The sequence below is a fragment of the Dromiciops gliroides genome, chromosome 1, assembly GCF_019393635.1.
Source record: "Dromiciops gliroides isolate mDroGli1 chromosome 1, mDroGli1.pri, whole genome shotgun sequence".
NCBI classification, from domain to species: Eukaryota; Metazoa; Chordata; class Mammalia; order Microbiotheria; family Microbiotheriidae; genus Dromiciops; species Dromiciops gliroides.
Window position 1 is genome coordinate 168,045,303 of NC_057861.1, and position 25,801 is coordinate 168,071,103.

The 25,801-nt window shown below is 38.0% G+C and overlaps 1 protein-coding gene across 1 annotated transcript in view; it reads left to right on the forward strand.

The window, feature by feature from the left end:
• Positions 1-19,455, forward strand: part of LOC122735628 (desmoplakin) — a 53,522-nt gene extending 34,067 nt beyond the window's left edge. The window contains 17 exon segments of the mRNA XM_043977332.1: positions 1,110-1,236; positions 2,655-2,742; positions 2,745-2,771; positions 2,774-2,812; positions 2,815-2,853; positions 3,270-3,281; positions 3,284-3,346; positions 3,349-3,488; positions 6,808-6,974; positions 7,686-7,824; positions 8,240-8,433; positions 8,978-9,140; positions 9,472-9,555; positions 9,939-10,046; positions 10,719-10,817; positions 12,078-14,372; positions 15,468-19,455. Of these exon segments, the coding sequence (XP_043833267.1) occupies positions 1,110-1,236; positions 2,655-2,742; positions 2,745-2,771; positions 2,774-2,812; positions 2,815-2,853; positions 3,270-3,281; positions 3,284-3,346; positions 3,349-3,488; positions 6,808-6,974; positions 7,686-7,824; positions 8,240-8,433; positions 8,978-9,140; positions 9,472-9,555; positions 9,939-10,046; positions 10,719-10,817; positions 12,078-14,372; positions 15,468-18,689 (7,006 nt within the window). The 3' untranslated portion in view covers positions 18,690-19,455.
• The last annotated feature ends 6,346 nt before the right edge of the window (positions 19,456-25,801 follow it).

Here is a 25,801-nt window from a genome sequence, read left to right on the forward strand (position 1 = left end):
TTATCCACTGTGCACCGAGCTTCAATTTTTAAATTTTTTTGTAATTATAAAACTATTCTTGAAGAATTACCCATGAATATCCCAGCATATTAATAATTTTGCATTTAGTAACAAATACAAGTGAAATAGTCAATCAAAACCACATTTATATCAGGCACTAAACTATGTGGCCAGAGTCTGTGTTAAGTCTAAGAATTCAAATACAAATATAGTTCCTGTCCTCAAGGAGCTTATATTTAGATGGAGATAACACATAAAAGGAAGATGAAAAGGCAAGGAGAAGAATGAAGGTACTTAATGAGAGCACACGGTAGAAAAATTTCTAGAGTGTAACCTGGAGAGGAATGAGACATGCCTGACCTGGTTGTCTTCCTTAAATGGAGTTTCTGGGAAAACTCATCAAATTAGAGGAAAAGATCCCAGGGGTGGAGGTTTCTTCCAGTGTGGGAATTCCAGGAGTGGAATGAGCATGGTAGAGAAGGTCCAGAATATAGCCTGGAGAGGAATGAGAGTGAATGTGCAGTATTCACTTTGATCCAATAAGCTAATGCATGTACAGCACTATGTGACCTGGAAAGTCATATATGAGTGTCAGCTGCTGTCATTATCAGTGTTCTCCATGGTGGCTGGTATAAGTACCTTGTGCATAATAGCTGCTCAACAGATGTTGTTTGCAGCACTGAATTTATGGACTGTCCTTGGCGATATTTTAATCTATAGTTAGCTCCTCTCTGCTATTCAGGATGTTTCAAAGGTCTCTTTTTCCATGTCCAATTAAGAAAAGCTGTTGACCAAATATGCACATACACAGACAGGTATATAATATATTTCAAAGCAGAGTGTTTTGGGATTATTCATGTAATGGCTCATATCTATTACTATGGATAATATGGGGATTTTAACAGCCATATCCAAGTTTAAAAAGTGAATTAAATATCATCACATTCCCTTTTTGCGTAAGACACAGATTTTGAAAAGTATACTTCTGTTTCCCCTTTGTACTATTATTTTGATTTGAGCTTACCATATGGTCAGTTATAGGTTATTCTTTCATTTTCTCTGTTGCTAGGAAATTTGAAAGTTTAATCTCTTTCCTTTAATTATTCTAGGATTGAGCAGTATTATGAAGCCATTTTGGCTCTGTGGAATCAGTTGTATATTAACATGAAGAGTCTGGTGTCTTGGCATTACTGTATGATTGATATTGAGAAAATCAGGGCTATGACCATTGCTAAGGTATGTACCTTTGAGAGTGGGAATGGGGCCCCAACATCTCAAGAGATTACCCATTTTATAAGGCTGGTTGAAGAGCTTTGGAAGCTATTTCTGAGTGACCTTATTACATGATGGACAAGGGTAGAGGTAGAGCCCTAAGCATATTCTTAATGGGAGACAGGCAACCTGGCACCCGTGACAATAGAGAGACTTAACATAGAGTAATGTGAGGATCCTGAAATACTAATAGAAGTTTAAAGGCACTCATCACTATGCTATTTTATGATTAGAAACCGTTGTGCTTATTGCCTTAAAATTGTCAGATCTCTTTTGAGGACTAAATGTTTATATTTTAGAGCTACTAGCTGACTGACCAAAAGAAGGGGGGCTTATAGATTCTTATTTTTAAAGAATTTTATAATATATTTTATTTTACATCACTTATATTTCTTGTTTGTTTTGTTTTTTGTGGGGCAATGAGGGTTAAGTGACTTGCCCAGGCTCACACAGCTAGTAGTGGTCAAGTGTCTGAGACCGATTTGAATGTAACATACTTTTTTAATAAATCTCAAAGAGATATATAAATGTTAACTAGTATTATTATTATTATTTTTATTAAGCAGGACTTTAAACCAGGTCCTTCCTGACTCTACCCACCAAGCTATGTGCCCTTAATTTGTATTATCAGTGTCTGAATTTGGATTTTAGTTCTTTATTTGCACATTTTATATTCCCTCATAAACTGCAAGTTCCTTGAGATTAGAAGCCATGTCTCATTTTTATATATTTCCTGGCATCTAGTATTGGGGATAGTACACAAATGATGTGTACTCCAGCAACAGTGCCTGTCTCTCTGTGACTATTCTAACATCAACTATTTCTGGTTTTTGTCATTATTGCCAATTTGCTGGATTCGAGGTGAAACTTCAGAATTGTTTTGCTTTGTGTTTCTCTTATTAATCATGACTTCGAGCAATCATTGTTTATACTTTGCAATTCTTCTTTTGAGAATTGTTTGTTCATATCCTTTGACCACTTGTCTCTTAGGGGAATAGATTTTGGTCTTATCTGTTTGTCTTAGTTCCCTATACATCTTGGATATCAGATGCTTATCAGACAGAGTTGAGGCAATGTCCCCCTCATCCCCAAATTGAACCACTTTTTCTTTCCTATATGATTAATTGTGGGATTCTTTTAAGAACATCTGAAGCCTATCATAAGGTAATATTTGATTCTTAGGATTAATTGTATTCACAGAATAATCTCTAAATCAGCAAAGATCTCTTTCAGTTACATTGAGCATGCAAAAGAGGCAGCCCTTCAGTCACAAATAGAGTAGGGCTATTTTTCAACAGTCTCTTCCTTTGGCTTGGTTTGCATAGTGGAGTTGACCATATGCTTGATTGCTTGTTTAACAGTTTCTTCCTATTTGTTTTCAGCTGAAAACAATGCGCCAGGAAGATTACATGAAGACAATATCTGATCTTGAGTTACATTACCAAGAATTCATCAGGAATAGCCAAGGCTCAAGATGTTGGGAGATGATGACAAACGAAAATACAGTCTCAGTTTACTGATGCCCAGAAACATTATCAGACCTTGTTATACAGCTTCCAGGTCACCACCAGCATCAGACAGGTTTGCATTTTCTCCTCCATGAATTAAATAGGCTGTTTACAAATGAAGTATTTTATATAACTTAGATATTTGGATTCTTGGAGGTATTTGGGGACTTTGAAAACTTCTTTGAAAGGAATTTTTGCCAAAAGTATTTTTATATAGCAATCTCAAAATTGGGCTCATTTAATTTTCAAAGAACAATGGATTTTTTCAGTGAGCAAACAGTAAAACCCAGCTGCCTCAGTGGCTCATGAATTTTGCTTCATGTTTATTTATATGAGGGAAAACAAAGGTTTTTCATTTTCCTTTGCTGGAAGGGGGAAGGGAAAAGTCCCATGATGAAGATGTACTTATTCTCTTCAGGTAATTTTATTTCTTTTTCCCATCTTATGAACCCTCAAAGTTTTTAATTCCATAATTTTTTCCCTTTTAAGTCACTACAACTGAATCACTCATCTTGGCAAAGACCCAAACCAAAATCAAGTCATTGAAGTCAACAGAGAAAATGACAAGCAGAAACATGGATACTGCTGGAACTTCAGAAGATTCGTCGGCAAATGGAACACTGTGAGAGCAGAATGACTCTTAAAAATATCCTTCAAGCTGACCAAGGCTCTTGCCACCACATCACAGTGAAAATTAATGAACTGAAGGTATGTATTTGTTAAATTATATTAAACTTTTGTTTTAAACTTTCTAATAAATTCTAGTTGTACTTAAGCTTATTCAAGGACCAGGTCAAGTCTAGATTTCAGTATGAATTTGTGAAAGTCATAATTTTTTATAGCATCCTAGCTTTGTGTAGGAATTGTTTGTACTTCTTCTTAAGGAAGATGTTAAGTAAAACCTCTTATAGAAGTGTTCTTTTTTAAAGTAGCTACTTACAGAAAACAATTGATATGGGAAGCGTGTTATGCATAATAAATGTGAGAATTGGAATGACACCCCCACTGGGAAAGACATTTCAGGGAAGCCCTGCCATGAGGAGAAAGCATGTGATTTAGAAACCATGTGACTTTAATGTCTGGAAGTTACCTCTATAGAACCACCTGTGGGACCTGTCAATAAGAGCTACCAGCTTGGAGCTGTGTGTGTGGATGGCCCTGTTTCAGGTTACTCAGGAGGCTTCTGTGCCAAGGAGCAAGCAGGCCTTTTGGTGGGATACTTCGGCAGGGGAGAAAGAGACAGGCAGGATAGGGAAGCAAGCAAATTTCATACTTGATCCACGTGTTTCTCTTTACTAACCCCTAGTATACTTTAATAAATACTTAATGCCCAAAGATTGGTGTTATACATTTTCTAATTTAAGGTGACCACTCATTAGAATTTAGACATCATAGCTAGAATTTTAGCCCCTTATGGAAAACAGTGGAGTTTATTGTTATTCAGAGTTAATGGTTACTTCTTTCTACTCTTATTTCATTTCCCACCCCACCCCCCAACCACTAAGAGATAATCATATCATTTCTTCCATTCATTCCTTGCTTCTTGGGCTTAGATGCCAAAGAAGCAAAAGCTCTCTTCTTTCTAATCAGTAAATAAATATCTATTAACTTGTCCTTATGTGATGTACTATGGAGGGAGCAAAGATGTATAAGATAGCCCTTTCCTCCTGAGGGCTTACACTCTACATATAAGACATGCATGAGAATATAATGAATGTTGTAAGGCAATAAATAAGTGCTATTGGAGTAGTGGAATTAGTGAAGGCTGATAGGCTATAGCAAAAGGATGAGTAATTTAGGGTTCTGTTGGTTAGGAAGACTTGTGGAAGAAGGAGGATATGAACTGGTTTTTAAATGAGAGGCAGGATTTCATTACAGAGGATGGGGGAGGGCATTCTGAAGAGGAGACAGTAAAAAAGCTTGTTTGCTCTCCCATGTTTTCTTTTCTGACCAGGTTTCCAACTTGGCCCCATTGTAGAATACTCTAGTCCCTCAGGCATATAAGCTCTGGCTATACAGATACTAGGAGAGAGGGGAGAATAATAACAAAGCCTCCTTTGCAATTTACATGATTACTCGGATAGATAGTTTAATGGATAGAGTATTGAACTTGCAATTAGGAAGAAGTGCCTCTGACAGTATTTTAGTTACTAATTGTGTGACCCTGAGCAAGTCATCAAACAGCCTCAGTTTCCTCATCCATAAAATGGGGATAATAATAGAATCTACCTCATAGGGTTGTGAAGATCAAAAGATAAATAATGTTCGTAAAGTGCTTTGCAAACCATAAAACACTACATAAATGTTAATAATAATGATAATTATTATTATTTCTAGCATTCTTACTCCATGGAGTCATTTAGTCAGGGTGAGGGGCTGTATGTCAGAAGCACTGGTCTTACATTATTACTGATTTGTTTTATGACAGTGGTAGGCAAGCTATGCCTTATTTTAAGGTATATAGTTTGGGGTATATCTAGATATAGGGTACATATGTACCTTTGTATTCATGAAGCTACTCTTTTTCTCCTTTCACCTTTTTTTTTTTTTTTGGCGGGGGCAATGGGGGTTACATGACTTGCCCAGGGTCACACAGCTAGTAAGTGTCAAGTGTCTGAGGCCGGATTTGAACTCAGGTACTCCTGAATCCAGGGCCAGTGCTTTATCTACTGCACCACCTAGCTGCCCCCTCCTTTCACCTTTTGAAGCCACACAAGGTTCTGCACTCTGTTACCACGCCAGTCTGGATTTGGAGGGCCAATATTTAAATGGGAGAGATATCATTTTATATCTTCTAAAGACCTATCATATTTTATTAATAAATTTAATTTATTCAAAGGAATAATTTTTACTTTTCCATGTTTCCCAGTTCCTGGGATGGTCTAATCTTGGACAAAGTTGGCATGTTTTTCTCTCCAAAAAATGCCCACAACTGTTATCTAATTTAGAAGTGGCATTCCTTTTAGCATCTTCTAATAAAGATGACAAATTCCCACTTCTGAGAAATCAGGATGCTTTTGTCCAATGTTATTTCCATTTTTGAATTTACTTAATATTACTGAGTTTTGAACCCATCTCACCATTTTCACATTGCTGCATTTCTAAAAATAATGCTAGTTTTTGATGACTAAACTGTGCTGTTTAGAAATGCTTTCACTATCTGAATGTACTATAAATTGCAATTCAGCTCTTTAGAGTTCTGCTTTCCATTTTTTGATCAAAATAATAGTAGGTATCTTTAATCTTTAGTAGCTTAAAATGGCACCAAGGTTTTGGGACACTGTATCAGCTGACAGTCACATGTCCACTTAAGATTGACAAAAACATTTTACATACGTGATCTCATTTGATCTTTTTAGTACATGTGCTGCCGAAGCAAGTACTCATTTGATCTTAATAGGCTTATGCAGTAGATGTTCCAGGTATAATCCCCATTTTATGAATAGGGAAACTGAGGCTCAGAGAGTATAACTGACTTGCCTGTGGTTAGATAACACTTTAGGGGGTCAGAGGCAGGATTCAGATCAGGTCTTTGCTGACTCTACAATACCACCATGCATCAAAGTACCAGCCATTCTCAGAACCGTGATGGTAACTGGGGACCAGAGCTGTGATAAATCCATGGTACCTGAATGTCTTAGTGTTATGTATAAGTTTATATACTCATCCAGATCCTCTTATTCCAGCTATGCAGGGTATACATCACAAATGAGGGGATTTTTACAGAGAGATTGAGTGTTTTATATATGGTCACAAGGCTAGTGACAGAGCTGAGATTAGAACCACACTCTTTCAAAATTCTTGAAGTTAGACGGCATTCCATCAGTATAGCCTAAATTACCTGTAGACTGACACATTTATGTGTTACTTTTTAGAGTTTTCTAGAAAAAGAAAGATGAAAAAGCCAACTCTTTTTCTAATATTGAACGAATAATATTCAGTGAACTTTCTTTGAGGTAAAGATGCAACAAAAAACAGATACCTAAGATGTGTTGACATAGGCATTCCTTCTCTTTTTTTGTGACAGAGTGTACAGAATGATTCACAAGCAATTGCTGAAGTCCTCAACCAGCTCAAAGATATGCTAGCTAACTTCAGAGGCTCCGAAAAATACTGTTATTTGCAGAATGAGATATTTGGGCTGTTCCAGAAACTGGAAAACATTAACGGTGTTACAGATGGCTACTTAAATAGGTAAAAAATACTAAATCTCTTAACTTAATAGTCTGAGATGTCTTCCTTTTCCAAAATATTCTTTCACTATTCTACCTAGAGTCTTACTTGTTTTCTGTGCACAGCTGTTCTTTCTCCATTGTTCTTTAATAGAGGTTTCCTTAACATTCCTTAGTATCTTCAGATCATAATTTCCACTTTAGTATTTTCAGTTCTTAATGTATTTTAGAAGATGCCTTCTGAGATCATGCTTTAAGGATTAGGTCTTGTAATTCTGCCTGTGAATATGATATATTAGATTGAATCATTATAAGGGTGGGAAAGAACTTATTGCCTTTGCAGTTTATAAATTGTGTAAAATTTTTTTTTATTACTATGTTTCTTATTTATATTTGAGGAACACTGGAGTGAAATGGAAAGGGCCCTAAAGTTTGAACTGGAAATAGATTTAGGTTCAAGTTGTGATTCCCCATTTGCTAGTTGAGTGACCTTGAGCAAGGCATATTTCCAAGCCCTGAGTTCCTCATCTACAATCTGGGACTAAAATACTTTTTTTATCTCCCTTTTAGGATTAAGGGTTTTCTGATTATATTAAATGAGAATTAATGCCAGTGAAAGTGTTTTGTAAATGATAGTTATATAAATCCCAGCTATTAGTCATAGTATGAAGACTCTGTTCACCATGAAACCACTTTGTTGGCAGCCTGACTTTAGTCCTTTTGCTTATTACAGCTTATGCTCAGTGAGAGGACTTCTTCAGGCTATTCTCCAGACAGAAGACATGCTGAAAGTGTATGAATCCCGACTCACTGAAGAGGAAACTGTTTGCCTAGACCTTGATAAAGTGGAGGCTTACCGCTGTGGACTGAAGGTATTTTTTTTCACTTTGTAGAAAATGACAAAGGCCCAATACCCAATTTATAAAGACATATAGGCATGTATACATAAATTTACATGGATGTGTGTATATAAACATATGTAAGTATATATGTGATCTATACACATGTACACACAAAACAGATAGAGGTAGCTTTATTAGAGTTCTATTTTTTTTTAGGATCATTAGGTTCATTTGACTATATTGTCGACGCATTATCGGTAGGTATCTTAGCAAATAAAAATTAGGGGACTAAATTATTTGCAGTATTGAGGTATTGGCATGATTGATTGCAAGATTTTTAGAAAGACAATTTTTAAAAATTGCTCCATTTTGACTTTGTCATCAATGTTTAACAGCATGGAGTTGAAAGAAGAGATTCACCATTACTCATCTTGTTTTCTTGCAGAAAATAAAAAATGATTTGAACTTGAAGAAGTCATTGTTGGCTACCATGAAGACTGAGCTGCAGAAGGCTCTGCAGATCCACTCACAGACTTCCCAGCAGTATCCACTTTATGATTTGGACCTTGGAAAGTTCAGTGACAAAGTCAACCAGTTGTCAGACCGTTGGCAAAGGATAGATAAACAGATAGACTTCAGGTTGGTTGAGCTTCCTTATAAGACCTTCTCTTTTGTTGAGTTATTACTGAGATATTATCACTCTAAAAGTGATGGTTTTTTTTTTAAAAAGTGATTGTACTTTGTGGGTGAAGTGGGTAAGTAAATGATGAAAATACTTTGTCACATGGTAGTTCCTCACTGTGGCCAGCTTTTCTTGAACTGGTTAGAAGTCTTGGTACATAGTAGTTGGTTAAAAATTGTTTATTGAAAGGAATGGAATTGAATGTCATACTGTAGCCTGAAATGGCATTGGCCTCATTCTCTCTTGTACCTAAATTGATCTGGTGCTTGGGAAAATATAGTCACTCTCATGCCACTGAACTATCATTCAGCATACTCTTGTATTTTCTCTAAGTTCTGAGTATGACTGTTGGGATGTAGTAAAAACTTGTGTAGTCTTTTCCAAAAAGCCTATGTAAATGAAATCTAATGCTAATTATCTTACTCAAAATTATTGGAATTACAACTTAAGAGCCATTTTAATTAGGAAGCTTTAATAATTTAATATTTCTCTTATGACCAGATTATGGGATTTAGAAAAACAAATCAAGCAACTGAGAAATTACCGTGATAATTATCAAGCATTCTGCAAGTGGATCTATGATGCCAAACGTCGCCAGGATTCTTTGGAATCCATGAAGTTTGGAGATTCCAGTACAGTTATGAAATTTTTGAATGAACAAAAGGTATGTCATTTTGAAGTAATACTTTTTATCAGTCATCTATTCTGGCAGGAATTAGGGCTCAGGGTATTTATTTTCTGTGGTTTGAAATATGAAATCTTTAATATTTTCAATATAACTAAAAGATCTTTAGGGCAAAAAATCAGTTGAAATAATTGAAAAGAAGTGCAAATATCTACTGTGAAAAACATTCCTTCATATACATACTGTAATTGTGAAAAGACTTACTGGCAAGAATGAGCCTGAATGTCCTTGATCACTAATTAGGAAGGATAAAGGATGATGATATATCTGTTTGAAAATTGCCTTATAAATATTTACTTTTCTTATGCAGAATTTGCACAATGAAATATCTGGTAAACGAGACAAATCAGAAGAAGTACAGAAGATTGCAGAACTCTGTTCAAATTCCATTAAGGTATGTTGTTCTTTATGACCATATCAGTATTTCAGTAAGAATGTTATTCCTGCTACATTTATCTACATATTTAACACATATCATCTTCTTAGGATAGAGATTGTGGCTCTTATTTCTTATAGTGAAGAGAAAATTATAAATGTTTATTAATAAATTTGAATATTTCATTGTCAGTTTCCTTGGGAATAATTCAGTTTGATTTTGTACATTTTAGGGTGGATATACACCACTTAGGACTAAACAATGTCATATCACATATTTACATGTTTAGGCCTCTGTTTTGCATTTATTCCTAGGGATACAAATTGTTAAGGAAATTTAGACCCAAATTATTTTTCTGAGATCCTTTAGGAATTTATTTTTCTTAACCTTTTTCCCTCTAGGATTATGAACTTCAGCTTGCATCATACACCTCAGGACTGGAAACTCTGCTCAATATACCTATAAAGAGAACTATGGTTCAGTCTCCCTCAGGGGTCATCCTGCAAGAGGTCTATAATAATCTTTAAAATTTGTTACATTAAATTGGGGGGGGGGTGTCATAAACAAAGCTTGGTGCATTTGCTGCTTTTGACAATCTTTGTATCATCTACTACAAGCCCTTTTTATGTAAAGTATTTCAACTAAGTTTGAATCTGTCATCTATAATATTGTGGTCTTTAAAAAAATGTATTTAAATTGTGGTGGTAGAAAAGAGTTGAGTAGTCTATGCAGGGAGATTGTGATCAATGATAACTGAATTGAATCTCTCTTCTAGAAAATCTTAAAGGACATATATCTGAAATAGGAAAGTGTAGCGGTTCTTGTGCCATAAACCACTTTGGCAGATGTGGTGAAGGCCACAGAGCCCATCTTGGAATAATTCTTTTAAATGCATAAAAGAAAAGACATAGGATTAGAAAAGAAACCAATTATATTAAAATACAGTTCATGGATCCCAGGTTAAGAACCCTGGTTTAGTGGAAACTACCTGGAGGCACAGGGCTGTATTATTTGTATTATTTCCTTATAGCCGTTTATTTTGCTACAATTCTGGACTTTTGTACTACTATGCTTACCATTCTAAAGACTAAAATATCTTATTATTTCAGAAGACATACTGGTGTAAGCTTATTTTGTGAAGCTCTTTGAAATATATTTTGTTTTGTTTTTCTCCTCTTAAGGCTGCAGAAATTCATGCTCGGTACATAGAACTGCTTACAAGATCTGGAGACTATTACAGATTCCTAAGTGAAATGTTGAAGAGTTTAGATGACCTGAAGGTAATTGATTTCTTTTAAGATAAAGTTAAAAAAACACAGGAGAACTTTGTCATCCTTGCCTAGTTGTTTCATGGAATTGGATATGACATGAATAAAGACTTAGGTCTCTATCAAATATAACCAAATATGTAAAAAGTTTGATAAAATTCAGTTCACCTATTAGGCAGATAGTAATCTTGTGCTTTGACACCAGAGTTATGAAGGACATTCCATTTTTTATTACTAGTCAAATCTTGGTTACCTTAAAATACTATTAAGACAGATTAAAAAAAAACAACACCAAAAACCTTTGACTAAGAACATTTACTGATCTCTTTCTTTTAAATTTGTGGTCAGTGTGCACTAGACGATACAATTCTTCATATTGAGTGTATAATACGTTTTCTTTATTGTTTAGTGTTTTTGTCTGCAGTGGTAAAGGAAGTTTCTCCTCCTCAGGAGCTCCCTTTCCCTATGAATTCATAGGTCTGCACCTGGATAGCTTTGAAAGTTACATGTTGAGTTTGTTATATGCTTAAAGGGAAGAGCAAGCAGTATCTGAGGGACATGTGTGGTCTCACGATCAATTCTTGTGTTCTCTTTGCCTCTGTATTTAAAGATGCTCATTTTGTTTGTGAGCTCCATGAGGCCAGAGACTGTTTTATAGTAGGCACTTAACAAGTGTTAACTGTGAAGTTCAAGATTTAAAAAGAATTAGTTTACCACCTCCCCCAAATAAATAAACAAAAGTTTGTTCACCTAAAGTGTGACCAATAGTTAATAAACATTTTTTATACCTAAGAATGAAAACAAAGGTACAATTTTCAAACATTTTCCTTATTTTTCAATTGAGTGTTTTTAAAATAGATGAATGATTAGAGTTCAAAATAAGAAAAGACTTTACAATGTCAAATATTGAACATAGCTGTTTCCTGTCTACCTTATTTTAAACAGATCAGTGATTTTATTGGTATAAGAAACTCTGGGGAGGAATCTTCCTCATCCAAAGCAGATCAGCTAATTTTCAGTAATTTACTATCAGAGAGAGGTGACAGGGGGCCATAAGAAGTTAATTGACTTGCCAGCTTTCCAGTTAGTAGGTGTCAAAGGTGGAACTCAAACCCTGTTCTTGACTGTGAGGCCAGCTCCTTAACTGCTCCCTGGTGTGCATATGCATACATATATGTATACAAACACATACAGAAGAAAAAGAATGGGATATTTAAGTTGTGTATTAGGAAAGCAATGACTTCAACATGTTTTGTGCTTTCAATCCAACAGCTGAAAAACACCAAAATTGAAGTTTTGGAAGAAGAACTCCGTCTTGCCAGAGATGCCAATTCTGAAAATTGTAACAAGAACAAATTCTTGGATCAGAACCTGCAGAAATACCAGGCAGAGTGCTCCCAATTCAGAGCCAAACTTGTGAGCCTGGAAGAGCTAAAGCGACAAGCCGAGCTGGATGGAAAATCAGCTAAACAAAATCTAGATAAGTGCTATGGGCAGATAAAAGAGCTCAATGAAAAGATCACAAGACTCACTTATGAAATTGAAGATGAAAAGAGGAAAAGAAAGTCTGTGGAGGATAGATTTGACCAACAGAAGAATGACTATGACCAGCTACAGAAAGCAAGGCAATGCGAAAAGGAGAACCTTGGGTGGCAAAGATTAGAATCTGAAAAGGCCATCAAGGAGAAGGAGTACGAGATAGAAAGGTTGAGGGTTCTTCTTCAAGAGGAGGGCGCCCGGAAGAGGGAATATGAAAATGAGCTGGCAAAGGTAAGAAACCACTATAATGAGGAGATGAGTAATTTAAGGAACAAGTATGAGACAGAAATTAATATTACGAAGACCACAATCAAGGAAATATCCATGCAAAAGGAGGATGATACCAAAGGTCTCAAAAACCAGCTTGATCGACTCTCAAGAGAAAACCGAGATCTGAAAGATGAAATTGTCAGGCTGAATGACAGCATCTTACAGACCACAGAGCAGCGGAGGCGGGCTGAAGAAAACGCTATTCAGCAAAAGGCATGTGGGTCGGAGATCATGCAAAAAAAGCAGCAGCTAGAGATCGAGCTTAAACAGGTCATTCAGCAGCGCTCAGAGGACAATGCCAGGCACAAGCAGTCCCTTGAGGAGGCTGCAAAGACTATTCAGGATAAAAACAAAGAGATAGAAAGACTCAAAGTTGAGTATCAGGAGGAGGCTAAACGCCGCTGGGACTATGAGAATGAGCTAGGTAAGGTAAGAAACAATTATGATGAGGAAATTATTAGCTTAAAGAACCAGTTTGAAACAGAGATAAACATCACCAAGACCACACTCCACCAGCTTACCAAGCAAAAAGAAGAGGACACCAGTGGCTACCGTACTCAGATAGATAATCTAACCAGAGAGAACAGGAGTTTGTCAGAGGAAATTAAGAGACTGAAGACTACTTTAGCTCAGACCACAGAGAATCTTAGGAGAGTAGAAGAAAATGTCCAGCAGCAGAAGGTGACAGGCACTGAGATTACTCAGAGGAAACAGCAGCTGGAGTTTGAGCTCAAACAGGTCACTCAGATGCGCTCAGAAGAGAGCATGAGATATAAGCAGTCCCTTGATGATGCTGCCAAAACTATTCAGGATAAAAACAAAGAACTTGAAAGACTCAAAAAGTTGATAGAAACTGAAACAAATCAAAGAAAATGTCTGGAGGAAGAAAATGCAAAATTACAAAGAACACAGTATGATCTGCAGAAAGCAAACAGCAGCGCCACAGAAACTATAAGTAAACTGAAGATTCACGAACAAGAACTGACACGCCTGAAAATTGACTATGAAAGAATTTCTCAGGAGAGAACAATAAAGGACCAAGATATTTCAAGGTTCCAAAGTTCTCTAAAAGACCTTCAATTCCAAAAACAGAAAGTAGAAGATGAATTGAACAGGCTGAAGAAAACTGCTTCTGATGAGTGTTCTAAGAGGAAGAAGCTAGAAGATGAACTGGAGTCCATGAGGAGATCTTTGAAAGAGCAAGCAATCAAAATCACCAACCTGACGCAGCAGCTAGAGCAAACATCCATTGGCAAGAAGAGAAGTGAGGATGACCTCAGACAGCAAAGGGATGTGTTGGATGGGCATGTGAGAGAGAAGCAGAGAACTCAAGAGGAGTTGAGAAAATTGGCATCAGAGGTTGAAGCCTTGAGGAGGCAGTTGGTCCAGGAACAAGAGAATGTTAAACAGGCTCACCTGAGAAACGAGCACTTCCAGAAGGCAATTGAAGACAAGAGCAGGAGTCTGAATGAAAGTAAGATAGAAATAGAGAGACTACAGTGTCTCACAGAGAACCTGACCAAAGAACATTTGATGCTAGAGGAAGAGTTACGGAACTTGAGACTGGAATATGATGATCTACGAAGAGGAAGGAGTGAAGCCGATATTGATAAAAATGCCACTATCTCTGATCTAAGAAGCCAACTACAAATCAGCAACAACCGAACCATGGAACTACAGGGGCTGATTAATGATTTACAGAGAGAAAGGGAAAATTTGAGACAGGAAATTGAAAAATTCCAAAAGCAGGCTATAGAGGTATTCACAAATATTTGATCATGGCTTTACTATTTCTCAAATAATTCACTCAAATAGTCTTCTAACCTTAATCAGTCTTTTGCTATTCCAACTAACTCTAATTATACTTATTTGCTGTGTATCTACTAAAGCATGAATATCTATCATAACCCAGGAAACTGCTTGACAAGAACTTTGGATGCTATTTGTCCTTATGCTCTGACCTTTAACCAAATTTAATATATACATAACCTGTGTGTGACTCGTTTTAGAGTTCTCAATAGCCGGTGGGACGTTTGGGATCATTTACTATGAAGGCAGGACTGCATCTGTCTTGCTTTGTGTACTAGATAATTACTTTATTTGAACATATGCTTTTCATGTATAAACTGTATATATTTAGAGGGATCTTTAACACATATCTGTGTGATTTCAAATTTGCTTGAACTAAAAATTATCCACTCAACAAAGCTATTTTCTATGCAGGTTTTTAATCCTTTTTTCTCTTCTTGCTTATTAATTCCTTTTTTTCTTTTCACCACTCCCCCAGCATGTTGCTTTTTTTTTGCATGTCAATTTTAGTATCCCTCGGTTTGTTTGTTGATTGGTTTGATTTCCTTTAACACCTGATTTTAAAGAATTGATTTCTTTAACTTCTAATATATTTGACTTCTATAGACAATATTTGTGTGGGAATAGAACTGTGTCTATATCAGTGGAAGTATGTATATACCCACATTTATGGCAATATGCAAATACAAAGTATTTTCATTGCTATATTAAGTTTTTAGTGCAAGTATAATAGGTATGATCACCTTTAACAAGATCAGACTCCCTTTAAATTTGCATAAGAGATAAAGGTAAGATAGTTAGGGTTGCAACTTCCCCATTTCCTTTGAAAAGATGAGAGTGGTGAGTATGAAGCAATATATGTTGGGTGGAAATGGAATAAATTTTTTAAAAGGTGTAGAATGACAAGCTAAAAGTAAACTGAGGACACAGATTAGAAGGAAAAGGGTGTGCACATGTAAAGTGAGAATGTTAGAGCCAAAGAGAATTATGAGAGAAAAAAAATCAATACTGCTTTTTCACTTATTTTTATTTTTTTTATTTTAGGCATCAAATAGGATTCAGGAATCCAAGAGTCAATGCACTCAAGTTGTACAAGAAAGAGAGAGCCTGCTGGTAAAAATCAAAGTCCTGGAACAAGACAAGACAAGGTTGCAAAGATTAGAAGATGAGCTGAATCGTGCAAAAGCCACACTGGAGTCAGAGATTCGGGTGAAACAGCGACTGGAGTGTGAGAAACAGCAAATTCAGAATGACTTAAATCAGTGGAAAAGTCAGTATTCCCGCAAGGAAGAGGCTATTAGGAAGATTGAATCTGAAAGAGAAAAGAGTGAGAGAGAGAAGAACTGCCTAAGGAGCGAGATTGAAAGGTTGCAAGCAGAGATTAAGAGGATTGAGGACCGGTGCAGGCGAAAGCTGGAGGATTCCACCAGGGAAACACAATCCCAGATGGAATCAGAACGTTGTCGAATGCAGAGAGAGATCGATAAACTCAAACAGCGTCCATATGGATCTCATAGGGAGACTCAGACTGAAGATGAATGGTCCATTGACCCCTCCAAATTAATGTTTGATGGGCTGAGGAAAAAGGTGACTGCAATGCAACTCTATGAATGCCAACTGATAGACAAAACCACGTTGGACAAACTGTTGAGGGGGAAAAAGTCAGTAGAAGAAGTTGCTTCTGAAATCCAACCTTTCCTCCGAGGAGCAGGTGCTATCGCTGGGGCTTCTGCTTCCCCTAAAGAAAAGTACTCTTTGGTGGAGGCCAAGAGGAAGAAATTTATTACTCCAGAATCCACAGTAATGCTCCTGGAGGCCCAGGCAGCTACAGGAGGTGTCATTGACCCCCATAGGAATGAGAAGCTGACTGTTGACAGTGCCATCGCTCGGGACCTCATTGACTTTGATGACCGGCAACAGATCTATACTGCAGAAAAGGCTGTCACTGGATTTGATGATCCATTTTCAGGCAAGACAGTATCTGTTTCTGAAGCCATCAAGAAAAATCTGATTGACAGAGAAACAGGAATGCGCCTACTAGAAGCTCAGATTGCCTCAGGAGGCATCGTGGACCCCGTTAACAGCGTCTTTTTGCCGAAAGATGTCGCTTTGTCCCGTGGGCTAATTGACCGAGACTTGTATAGGTCCCTTAATGATCCCCGAGACAGTCAGAAGAACTTTGTGGACCCCATCAACAAAAAGAAAGTTAGTTACATGCAGCTGAGAGAAAGATGTAGAATTGAGCCACACACTGGCTTGCTTTTACTGTTAGTACAGAAGAGGAGTATGTCATTCCAAGGCATCAGGCAACCTGTCACAGTCACTGAACTGGTGGATTCGGGAATTTTGCGGCCATCCACTGTAAATGAACTTGAATCAGGCCAGATTTCCTATGATGAGGTTGGTGAGAGAATCAAGGATTTCCTGCAGGGTTCTAGCTGTATAGCAGGCATCTACAATGAGACCACAAAACAAAAGCTTGGCATTTATGAGGCCATGAAAATTGGTCTGGTCAGACCTGGTACTGCCCTCGAACTTCTAGAAGCTCAAGCAGCCACTGGCTTTATCGTGGATCCTGTCAGCAACCTGAGGCTACCAGTGGAAGAAGCCTACAAACGAGGGTTAGTGGGCATTGAATTTAAAGAGAAACTTCTGTCAGCGGAACGGGCTGTTACTGGGTATAAGGATCCAGAAACAGGAAACATCATCTCCTTGTTCCAAGCCATGAACAAAGAGCTTATTGAGAAGGGTCATGGAATTCGCTTATTGGAGGCTCAGATCGCAACAGGTGGAATCATTGACCCAAAAGAGAGCCATCGCTTACCAGTTGACATGGCCTACAAGAGGGGCTATTTTAATGAAGAGTTAAGTGAAATCTTGTCAGACCCCAGTGATGACACAAAGGGATTTTTTGATCCAAACACAGAAGAAAATCTCACCTACTTGCAATTGAAAGAAAGGTGCATGAAGGATGAAGAAACAGGACTCTGTCTTTTGCCATTAAAGGAGAAGAAGAAACCAATACAGACATCACAAAAGAACACACTCCGGAAACGCAGAGTGGTCATAGTAGACCCGGAAACTAACAAGGAAATGTCTGTTCAAGAGGCTTACAAGAAGGGTCTTATTGATTATGAGACTTTTGTAGAACTCTGTGAGCAAGAGTGTGAGTGGGAGGAAATTACCATCACTGGATCAGATGGGTCCACCAGGGTGGTCCTAGTTGACAGGAAAACAGGCAGTCAGTATGATATTCAAGATGCCATTGACAAGGGCCTTGTTGACAGAAAATTCTTTGAGCAGTACCGCTCTGGCAGCCTTAGCCTCACTCAGTTTGCCGATATGATCTCCTTAAAAAATGGTAGCAGCAGTATTGGCAGTGTTAGTGGTGGAGATGAAGTTTTCAGTAGTTCTCGACATGAGTCTGTAAGCAAGACCTCCAGCATTTCCAGTGTGAGAAATTTAACCATCCGGAGCAGTTCTTGGTCTGACCCCTTAGAGGAGACAAGCCCCATTGCAGCCATCTTTGACACAGAAAACTTGGAGAAAATTTCAATTACAGAAGGTATAGAGAGAGGCATTGTAGATAGCATCACAGGTCAGAGGCTTTTGGAAGCTCAAGCCTGTACAGGAGGCATCATCAATCCCACCACAGGTCAGAAGCTTTCACTTCAAGATGCAGTCTCCCAGGGCCTCATTGACCAAGATATGGCGACCAGGCTGAAGCCAGCACAGAAAGCATATGTTGGCTTTGAAGGGGTGAAGGGGAAGAAGAAGATGTCAGCAGCAGAAGCAGTTAAGGAGAAATGGCTGCCCTATGAGGCAGGTCAGCGCTTCCTGGAGTTCCAGTACCTCACTGGAGGCCTTGTTGACCCAGAGGTTCATGGAAGAATAAGTTCTGAAGAGGCTATCAGAAAAGGGTTGATTGATGGCCGAGCAGCTCAGAAGCTTCATGACACCAGCAACTATGCCAAGATTTTGACCTGCCCCAAAACCAAACTGAAAATATCCTACAAAGATGCCATGAATCGATCCATGGTGGAGGATATCACTGGGCTACGTCTGCTGGAAGCAGCTTCAGTTTCATCCAAGGGTTTGCCAAGCCCTTACAATGTATCCTCTGCTCCAGGGTCCCGTTCAGGGTCTCGATCTGGGTCTCGCTCTGGCTCACGCAGTGGATCCAGGAGAGGAAGCTTTGATGCATCTGGGAATTCATCATACTCTTATTCCTCCTACACATTCAGCAGTAGCTCCATTGGGCATTAGTAATGTTGGCAGTAGTTGCTAGATCTTGTCTTTATATGAACCTACTCTTTTATTAAGTAAAAAGTTAAAGAAAAAAAGGAAAACATATTTGTAGTGGTGATAACATAGTTTGTTCTTAGGGTGATGGTCTAGTAGAAGATGAAGCCATGTTTAAAATCAAATAGCGAAGCCTTTTCTGCTTATTTATCTTCCCAGCTCATCTCAAATGAACATAATTTGCTTTGGGTATACTCTGTATGCAGTAGTAGTAGTAATCATTTGTAAGAATATCACAAATTATTTTTTTCTTTTGCTTCCCATTTAGAGTTTTGAGTAATTCTTTCTGAAAAAAAGTTTTGTTGTTGTTGCATATACTTTACACTGCTACTCATCTTGGGAATAAAAAAATTAAGCTGATAAGAATTTTCAAATCACATTTTATTCTGTTGCTTATCTAAATTTTTCAATTTATTGTGTAACAGCCCCCCACTTGAATAACTGCAAAACAAACAAATAATAGCCTGAGCACTTTGGAATGCATTTTGCATTTTAGTTTTTTCAGTGTGGGCTCTGACCTAAAATGAAATACTTGGGAGTTTTTTGTCACATTCATTTTAATGTACTTGTTTGCTACAGTTATAACTCGACAGGAAGTGCATGATTATCAGTAGCTTTTCCTTTTTGTTACCTCACCTGAAGTCTGTTCATCTTGTCTTTTCCCATGTAATCTTAAAAAGGGGTCTGCAGCAAGTTTGCTATTCTGGCAATAAACTTTTAAACTTTTAAAGTGTTTTGTGTTTTCATTTGAAAACTGATTGCACATCCAAGGAAAATTAGATGTATGCTTTTGATCACTTAAAACATATTCAAAAGTGGGCCATAAAAAATGATCAGCAATTTCTATTCTTATGTTTCTCTCAGAAAGCTGATCTGTTAGGGTTGAGCCATTTAAGGATAGAAGGACATAGTAAAATTTAACAACCATGTGATTTTTTTTTAGTGGTTAATGTTAAAAGGAACAAGGGAAGGAAGAAGTATTTATTAAACTCCTAAGCACTAAGTGCTTAATATCTAATTTGATGCTCATAACGACTCTGTGGGGGAGGTGCTATATTTTCCCCATTTTACTCCTGAGGGAGAGAGAGGCTAAGTGACTTGCCCAGGATCACACAACTACTATGTGTTTGAAGCTGGATTTGAACTCAAATCTTCCCTGACTAGCTTAGCACTCCTTCCCCATGCCATCTTGCTGCCTCAGGAAAAAAAAATAAACTTGCTAGAGATGGTAGAGAGGAAAGAGGGCTTTTAGTGCTCTTTTTTTTTTTTTTGCAGATTTTGTAAGTGAGAAAGTGATTTTAAATAGTGAATTCTTGTTGAATAACAGTACTTCATAGTTTCATAGTAATAAGCAATTTCATCTGAGGAATTTAAGACCTTTTCTAAATTGTATACTAACTTATTTCTCAGAATATCTACTTTAGATATCTGAGTTTCTACTTTTGTTTTTGTTTTGATATATAAATTGTGATGTAGAACAATGGTTCTCAAAGTTTTTAGTATCAGGACCCCCTGATACTAAAAATACTGAGGACTCTCCCCCCACCCCAGCAAAAGAGCTTTTATTTAGATGGATTGTATATCTATTAACATGTGCTACATTAGAAATTAAAACCTCTTGTTTTATGAAAATCATTTTAATCTCATAGTATCTGAACTACAATTTGACAGCCACTGATTCATAGAACTTCTCTGAACTCAATTTATAAATTTAGGGAATTTGAGGGAGAGTTTCTTGATCATATAAGAAGCAAGTGGAGGGGCAAAAAACTTTATTCTTTCTAGACCTCTGGTAAAAAAAAAATAAAAGTATAGTATTGTTAGAAATGTACCTAATAGCTGAATAGTGTTAGCAGCTCAAGTGTTGATAGCAGCTTGTAGCTCAAAGAATCCAAGTAGACAGCAGAATGTGGTTAAAGGCTTCTTTATTCATCTTGCCAAAGATGGGCACTCTTCTGAATGTGCTGGAAAGTGCACTGAAGTGAGGTCCTGCACTGTTAGTTATATCCACCAAGCAAACCTCTCAACCAATCACATTACACTATTGCAATCCCATTGAGCATTACAGAAACAACCAATCAGCATATTTTACCAACCTCCCATATATGGTAACTGTAAAGACCAATCAGATTGCAACAATAGACCTTAACCTTATTCTGGGCAAGAATGTCCATTCCTTACTAGAACAGTGCTGTGTTAAGATATATAGACATAGGGGCAGCTAGGTGGCGCAGTGGATAGAGCACCAGCCCTGGAGTCAGGAGGACCTGAGTTCAAATCCAGCCTCAGACACTTAACACTAGCTGTGTGACCCTGGGCAAGTCACTTAACCCCAATTGCCTCACCAAAAAAAAAAAAGAGAGAGAGAGAGAGAGATAGACATAACTTGTCAAGAAATAAGACTTAAGTTGGGGTTTGAATGCCGGGGTCATGTGGGAATCACCTCGGGCGCCTCAAGGTGACCTCCCAGCTTAGTTCAGCTCCCACAAAGTGCAGGCCCCATTCCAAGCCCTGTTTGGGCCTAAGTCCCAGGGCCTTGGCTTCCCAGGAGCTTTGTATGCTGGGTGGCCCCTTACTGGGAAGTTTGGGCAACAAAGTTGTGAGACTTGAAACTAAACTCACTCTATCATTAGGGTTCTGAGAAGAGTCCAAATATGGTCTTTTCTCTCAGTATTACATTTTAAATCACAGGCAACTATGAAGGTCCTCTGTATGAGAAAAAAATATCAAGGGTTAACCAACAAACATTTTTTAAAAACCTATATTCTAGGCCAAAGCTTCTTAAACTGTGGGTCGAGACCCCATAGGGGGTCACGTAATTGAATGTGGGAATCATGAAAAATTTGGCAGCAGTAAAAGTTTGCTTATACCTATTTTATACACCTGGGGTTGCATAAAAATTTCTTGGGCAAAAAGGGGTTATGAGTGTAAAAAGTTTAAGAAGCCTTGTTATAGGCACTGAGTTAGGCACTGGGGATACAAAAACAAAAACAAAACCCCCTATGCTCAAGGATCTTACATTCTATCAGGGAGACTATTCACATAAACAAGTATACACAAGACTTGAAGCAGATCACTGAATGGGTGTTGCCTCAGACAAACCTGGGAAAGGCCTTTGCTTAAAAAGGCCAAGGTCTCCCACTATATCCAGGTCCATTTCCAGGCATCCTGATATCTATCTTGCCACTGGGCCCAGATAGTTCTGGAGGAGAGAGTGAGGCTGGTGACTGCACAGCCCTCCCTCACTTAAATCCAATTCACTGAAAGTCATAACATCACCCCAATGTCATGGTCCTCTTTGAGAAGGAAGGTCTAACAACAACAACAACAAAGCAGATACCAGACATCCATGAATGAGATGGTACTAGCAGCTATGAAAAATATTCTAGGCAAAAGGGATCAAGTTGCATTTGTTTATTGAAAAAACCCTTTTGATAACTCCAAGAGGTTGGACTGTTTTAGGTCTCTTCAATTTACACTGCCTACTTAGGGGTATGGATTCGTTGGCCAGCAGGGAAAAAAAAAACACAAAAAAGCCCCACTCCTCACCCTCAAGCTGACACCAGTCTGAATCTGGTCTCTCCTGAGCAAGCAAGCATTGGTAATTTGTATTATAATTACCATTTGATCATAGATTTTGAGTCATAAGGACCTTGACAGGTCATCTACTCCAGTGGTGTCAAGACTAAACTAGACCTAAAGATCCCTGAGGCCCATAGTGACTTACGGAGCCACATTACCCATGTTCTATTGCATATTTATTTAAATATTTCCCAATTAGATTTTTTTGGGGGGCAGGGCAATGAGGGTTAAGTGACTTGCCCAGGGTCACACAGCTAGTAAGTGTGTCTGAGGTCAGATTTGAACTCAGGTCCTTCTGAATCTAGGGCTGGTGCTTTATCCACTGCACCACCTAGCTGCCCCCAGGCATTATCTTTTAAAGAACATTTTGTATTCCTGGCACATTGCACCTATCAGGTTCAGGGATTAATAAATTTATGGTAAATTAAATGTACACTATGGAATGGATTATAGCCATTGAATCTTCTACTGAAATTGGTTCTTTGACACAAAAAATGGATGCATGAAAATTTACAAGCATCCATGAGAGCATCCATGACCTCAGATTCATGCCATCTCCTAAATCAGGTCTAGAGGAGAGGGAAGAAAAGGATGAAGACCCCAAAACTGGCTACAATAGTCATGTCTGGCATTTATCTAGCACATTTATACTTTTCAAAATTCTTTCACATCCAGAATCACATTTACATTTTTGAAAAGGGTGATTTCACTCATGTTCAAGCTCCCCATGAGGAATTTCCTCTGCCAAACCAGACTGGCACCTTTGCTGCAATTTAGTCATATGGAATTGCTTAGAGTTCTTAGACATTTAGGGACTTGCCATGGGTCACACAACCAGTATTTAAATCCCTATAAAAATAGATAGTATTAATCAACAAGCATGTATTAAGCACCTACTACTATACCCAGGTGCCAGGCTGAGTACTGATGATTCAAAGACAAGAATGAATAAATGAAAGCGTTTATTAAATGCTTACTATGTGCAAAGCATTCTGCTAAGGGCTGGGGATACAAACAGAAAAGTGAGACAGTCCTAGTTCTCTCAGAGCTCACATTCTAATAGAGGAAACATCACATATGAAAGGTTTCTACTGGAAGTCAGACAGAAAGGTCCCATGGTCCTTAAGGGTTTAGCAAAGCAGATGGTAATGCTTCTAATGCTATTTCCACTAACAATGTAAACTGAAGGTGTTGAATTAGATGAGTAAAGTCCCATATAGCTCTAAGATTCTATAAAGAACAAGAACAACTTCTGGGGATACATATATCCAATTGGTGCGCTCTACCCAATCACATCTTTAGTGCCATGACATAATACCATTAAAAATAACCGTGCCACAAAGGAACTACTATGGCCAGTAACCACAAAAGTCTCCAAACTGCTTTGTGAGCCAGTTTCCATTCTTAGAAATCAGTACAGCCAAATAGAAAAATGAAAGTTTCTATCATCAGGGAGCAGACTTTCTACAAGTGGAGACAATATTTACTCATTCATAATATATACAAAATAATTACCAGATAATTCTGGGGTGGAGGCAATAGCAGCTGGGAAGATGAGTAGGAGGATCAAAGGAAATGAAGAGTTCTAAGAGACAGAGGTAAGGAGGGAATATATTTCAGGTATGGGGACAGCCTACGCAAAAGCATGGAAATCAGAGATAGTTGAACCCCATGAAAGCTAGCTTGGTTGGAACACTAAGAGCAGTATATAATAAGCCTGGAAGGATAGGTTGGAACTGAGTTTTATATGATATACCAAACATAGGTGTCTGTATCTAGTCCTAGAAGTAATAGGGAACCACTGAAGTTTATTGAGCAGGGGAATGACATGAGCAGACCTATACTTTAGGTCTGATCACTTTGGCAGCTATGTAGAAGATGGCCTGGAGACAGGGAGATCAATTAGGACTTTATTATAATAGTTTTAGCAAGAGGTGATAAAGGCCTTAACTATGGGTGGTGGCCATGTAAGTGGAGAAATTAGGGACATGAGATGTTATTTCACTAGAATTGATAAGACAGTAAATTATATGTGGGGTGAGGGACACTAGGGAGTCAAGGATGATTCCAAGGTTGTAAACATGGGTGACTGAAAGGACCCTCAACCTAGTTTATAGAGAAGAAAATATCTTTTTGGACATGTTGAATTAATTTGATATGCCTATGGGACATTGTGGGGTCCAAAATTGTCCAAAACCATTGAGGCAGAGCTCCAAGTCAATAGCATTTCATTAAGGGGTACATGGCTCCCTCTAATAAAGTGGACCTCAGATCTTCCTTGTGATCTGAGATGCCTTCTTTTCCCTGGGGCCTTATTTATATAGGGTTTGAAACCCAAACATTCAGGAGAAGAAAAATAAAATACAAAATCCCATTGGTTGGTAGACCTCATTCTTGATTCTCCAGGAGGGCTAGAAATGATGCTTCAGCATGTGTGGTCACCAGATGGGTAAGCCAAGAGTCATCTCCACTGACTAAGTGATCATAAGATGGTCACCTCCTCATGTTGTACATAAGAGAGTGGTCCAGAGGTACAAAATTAAATTGGGGAACTTTCCAAAGAATTATGGCATCCCACCCACTCTGGATTTAGACATGGAATTTGAGCAAAACAGGATTGAGATATCCTTTTTGGCATTCTTGTGATTGGGCAAATATGAACTTCATAACTGGTAAACAAGTGATGAATGCTGGATTAAAGTTTGAGGCCTACTATAAAAACCTATATGATCTAATTATCCCTATATGATTTATGTAAAATATTAAACTGATTAATACTGATTGGAATAGAGATACAAATGAATCATTTCTCACAACATCCAGTTCAAAAATTCTAATGGGTGGTTGGTAATATAGGTCTGACGCTCAGGAAAGAGAGAGATGGGTATATAAAAACCTGGAAGTCATTTGCATAGAGATGATAAATGGGGTCATGGGAGCTGATATGGTTACAGTGAAAAGAGATTCAGCAATGATCCTTTAGTACTCCTGCATTAGGAGCTAGGTTTTGGATGATGATCTACCAAAGGAGACTAAGAAGGAGCATCAGACTGGTAGGAGATCCAAGAGAGAACAATGCCTCAAAGCCCCAGAGAGGAGGGAATATAAAGAAAGTGGTCCCCAGTGTCAATTCTAGAGGTGAGAAAAGGGAAAGATGTTGACACTTGCCCAGTGTTGCAGAGACTAGAATCTAAATCTGACTCCCAGTTCTCTTTCCAGAATACTAAACTACCTCCACTCCCTTGGCTCAGGATTTTCAAGGTTTCCTTCTTCTTGACTGTCCCCCAAGCCAAGGGTCCTGATATCCCTCAGCTTCTTGGAAAGAAAGTTTTTGGGGCAGCTAGGAGGCACAGTGGATAAAGCACCAGCCCTGGATTCAGGAGGACCTGAGTTCAAATCCAACCTCAGACACTTGACACTTACTAGCTGTGAGACCCTGGGCAAGTCACTTAATCTTCATTGCCCCACAAAATAGAAAAAAGGGGAAAAAATGA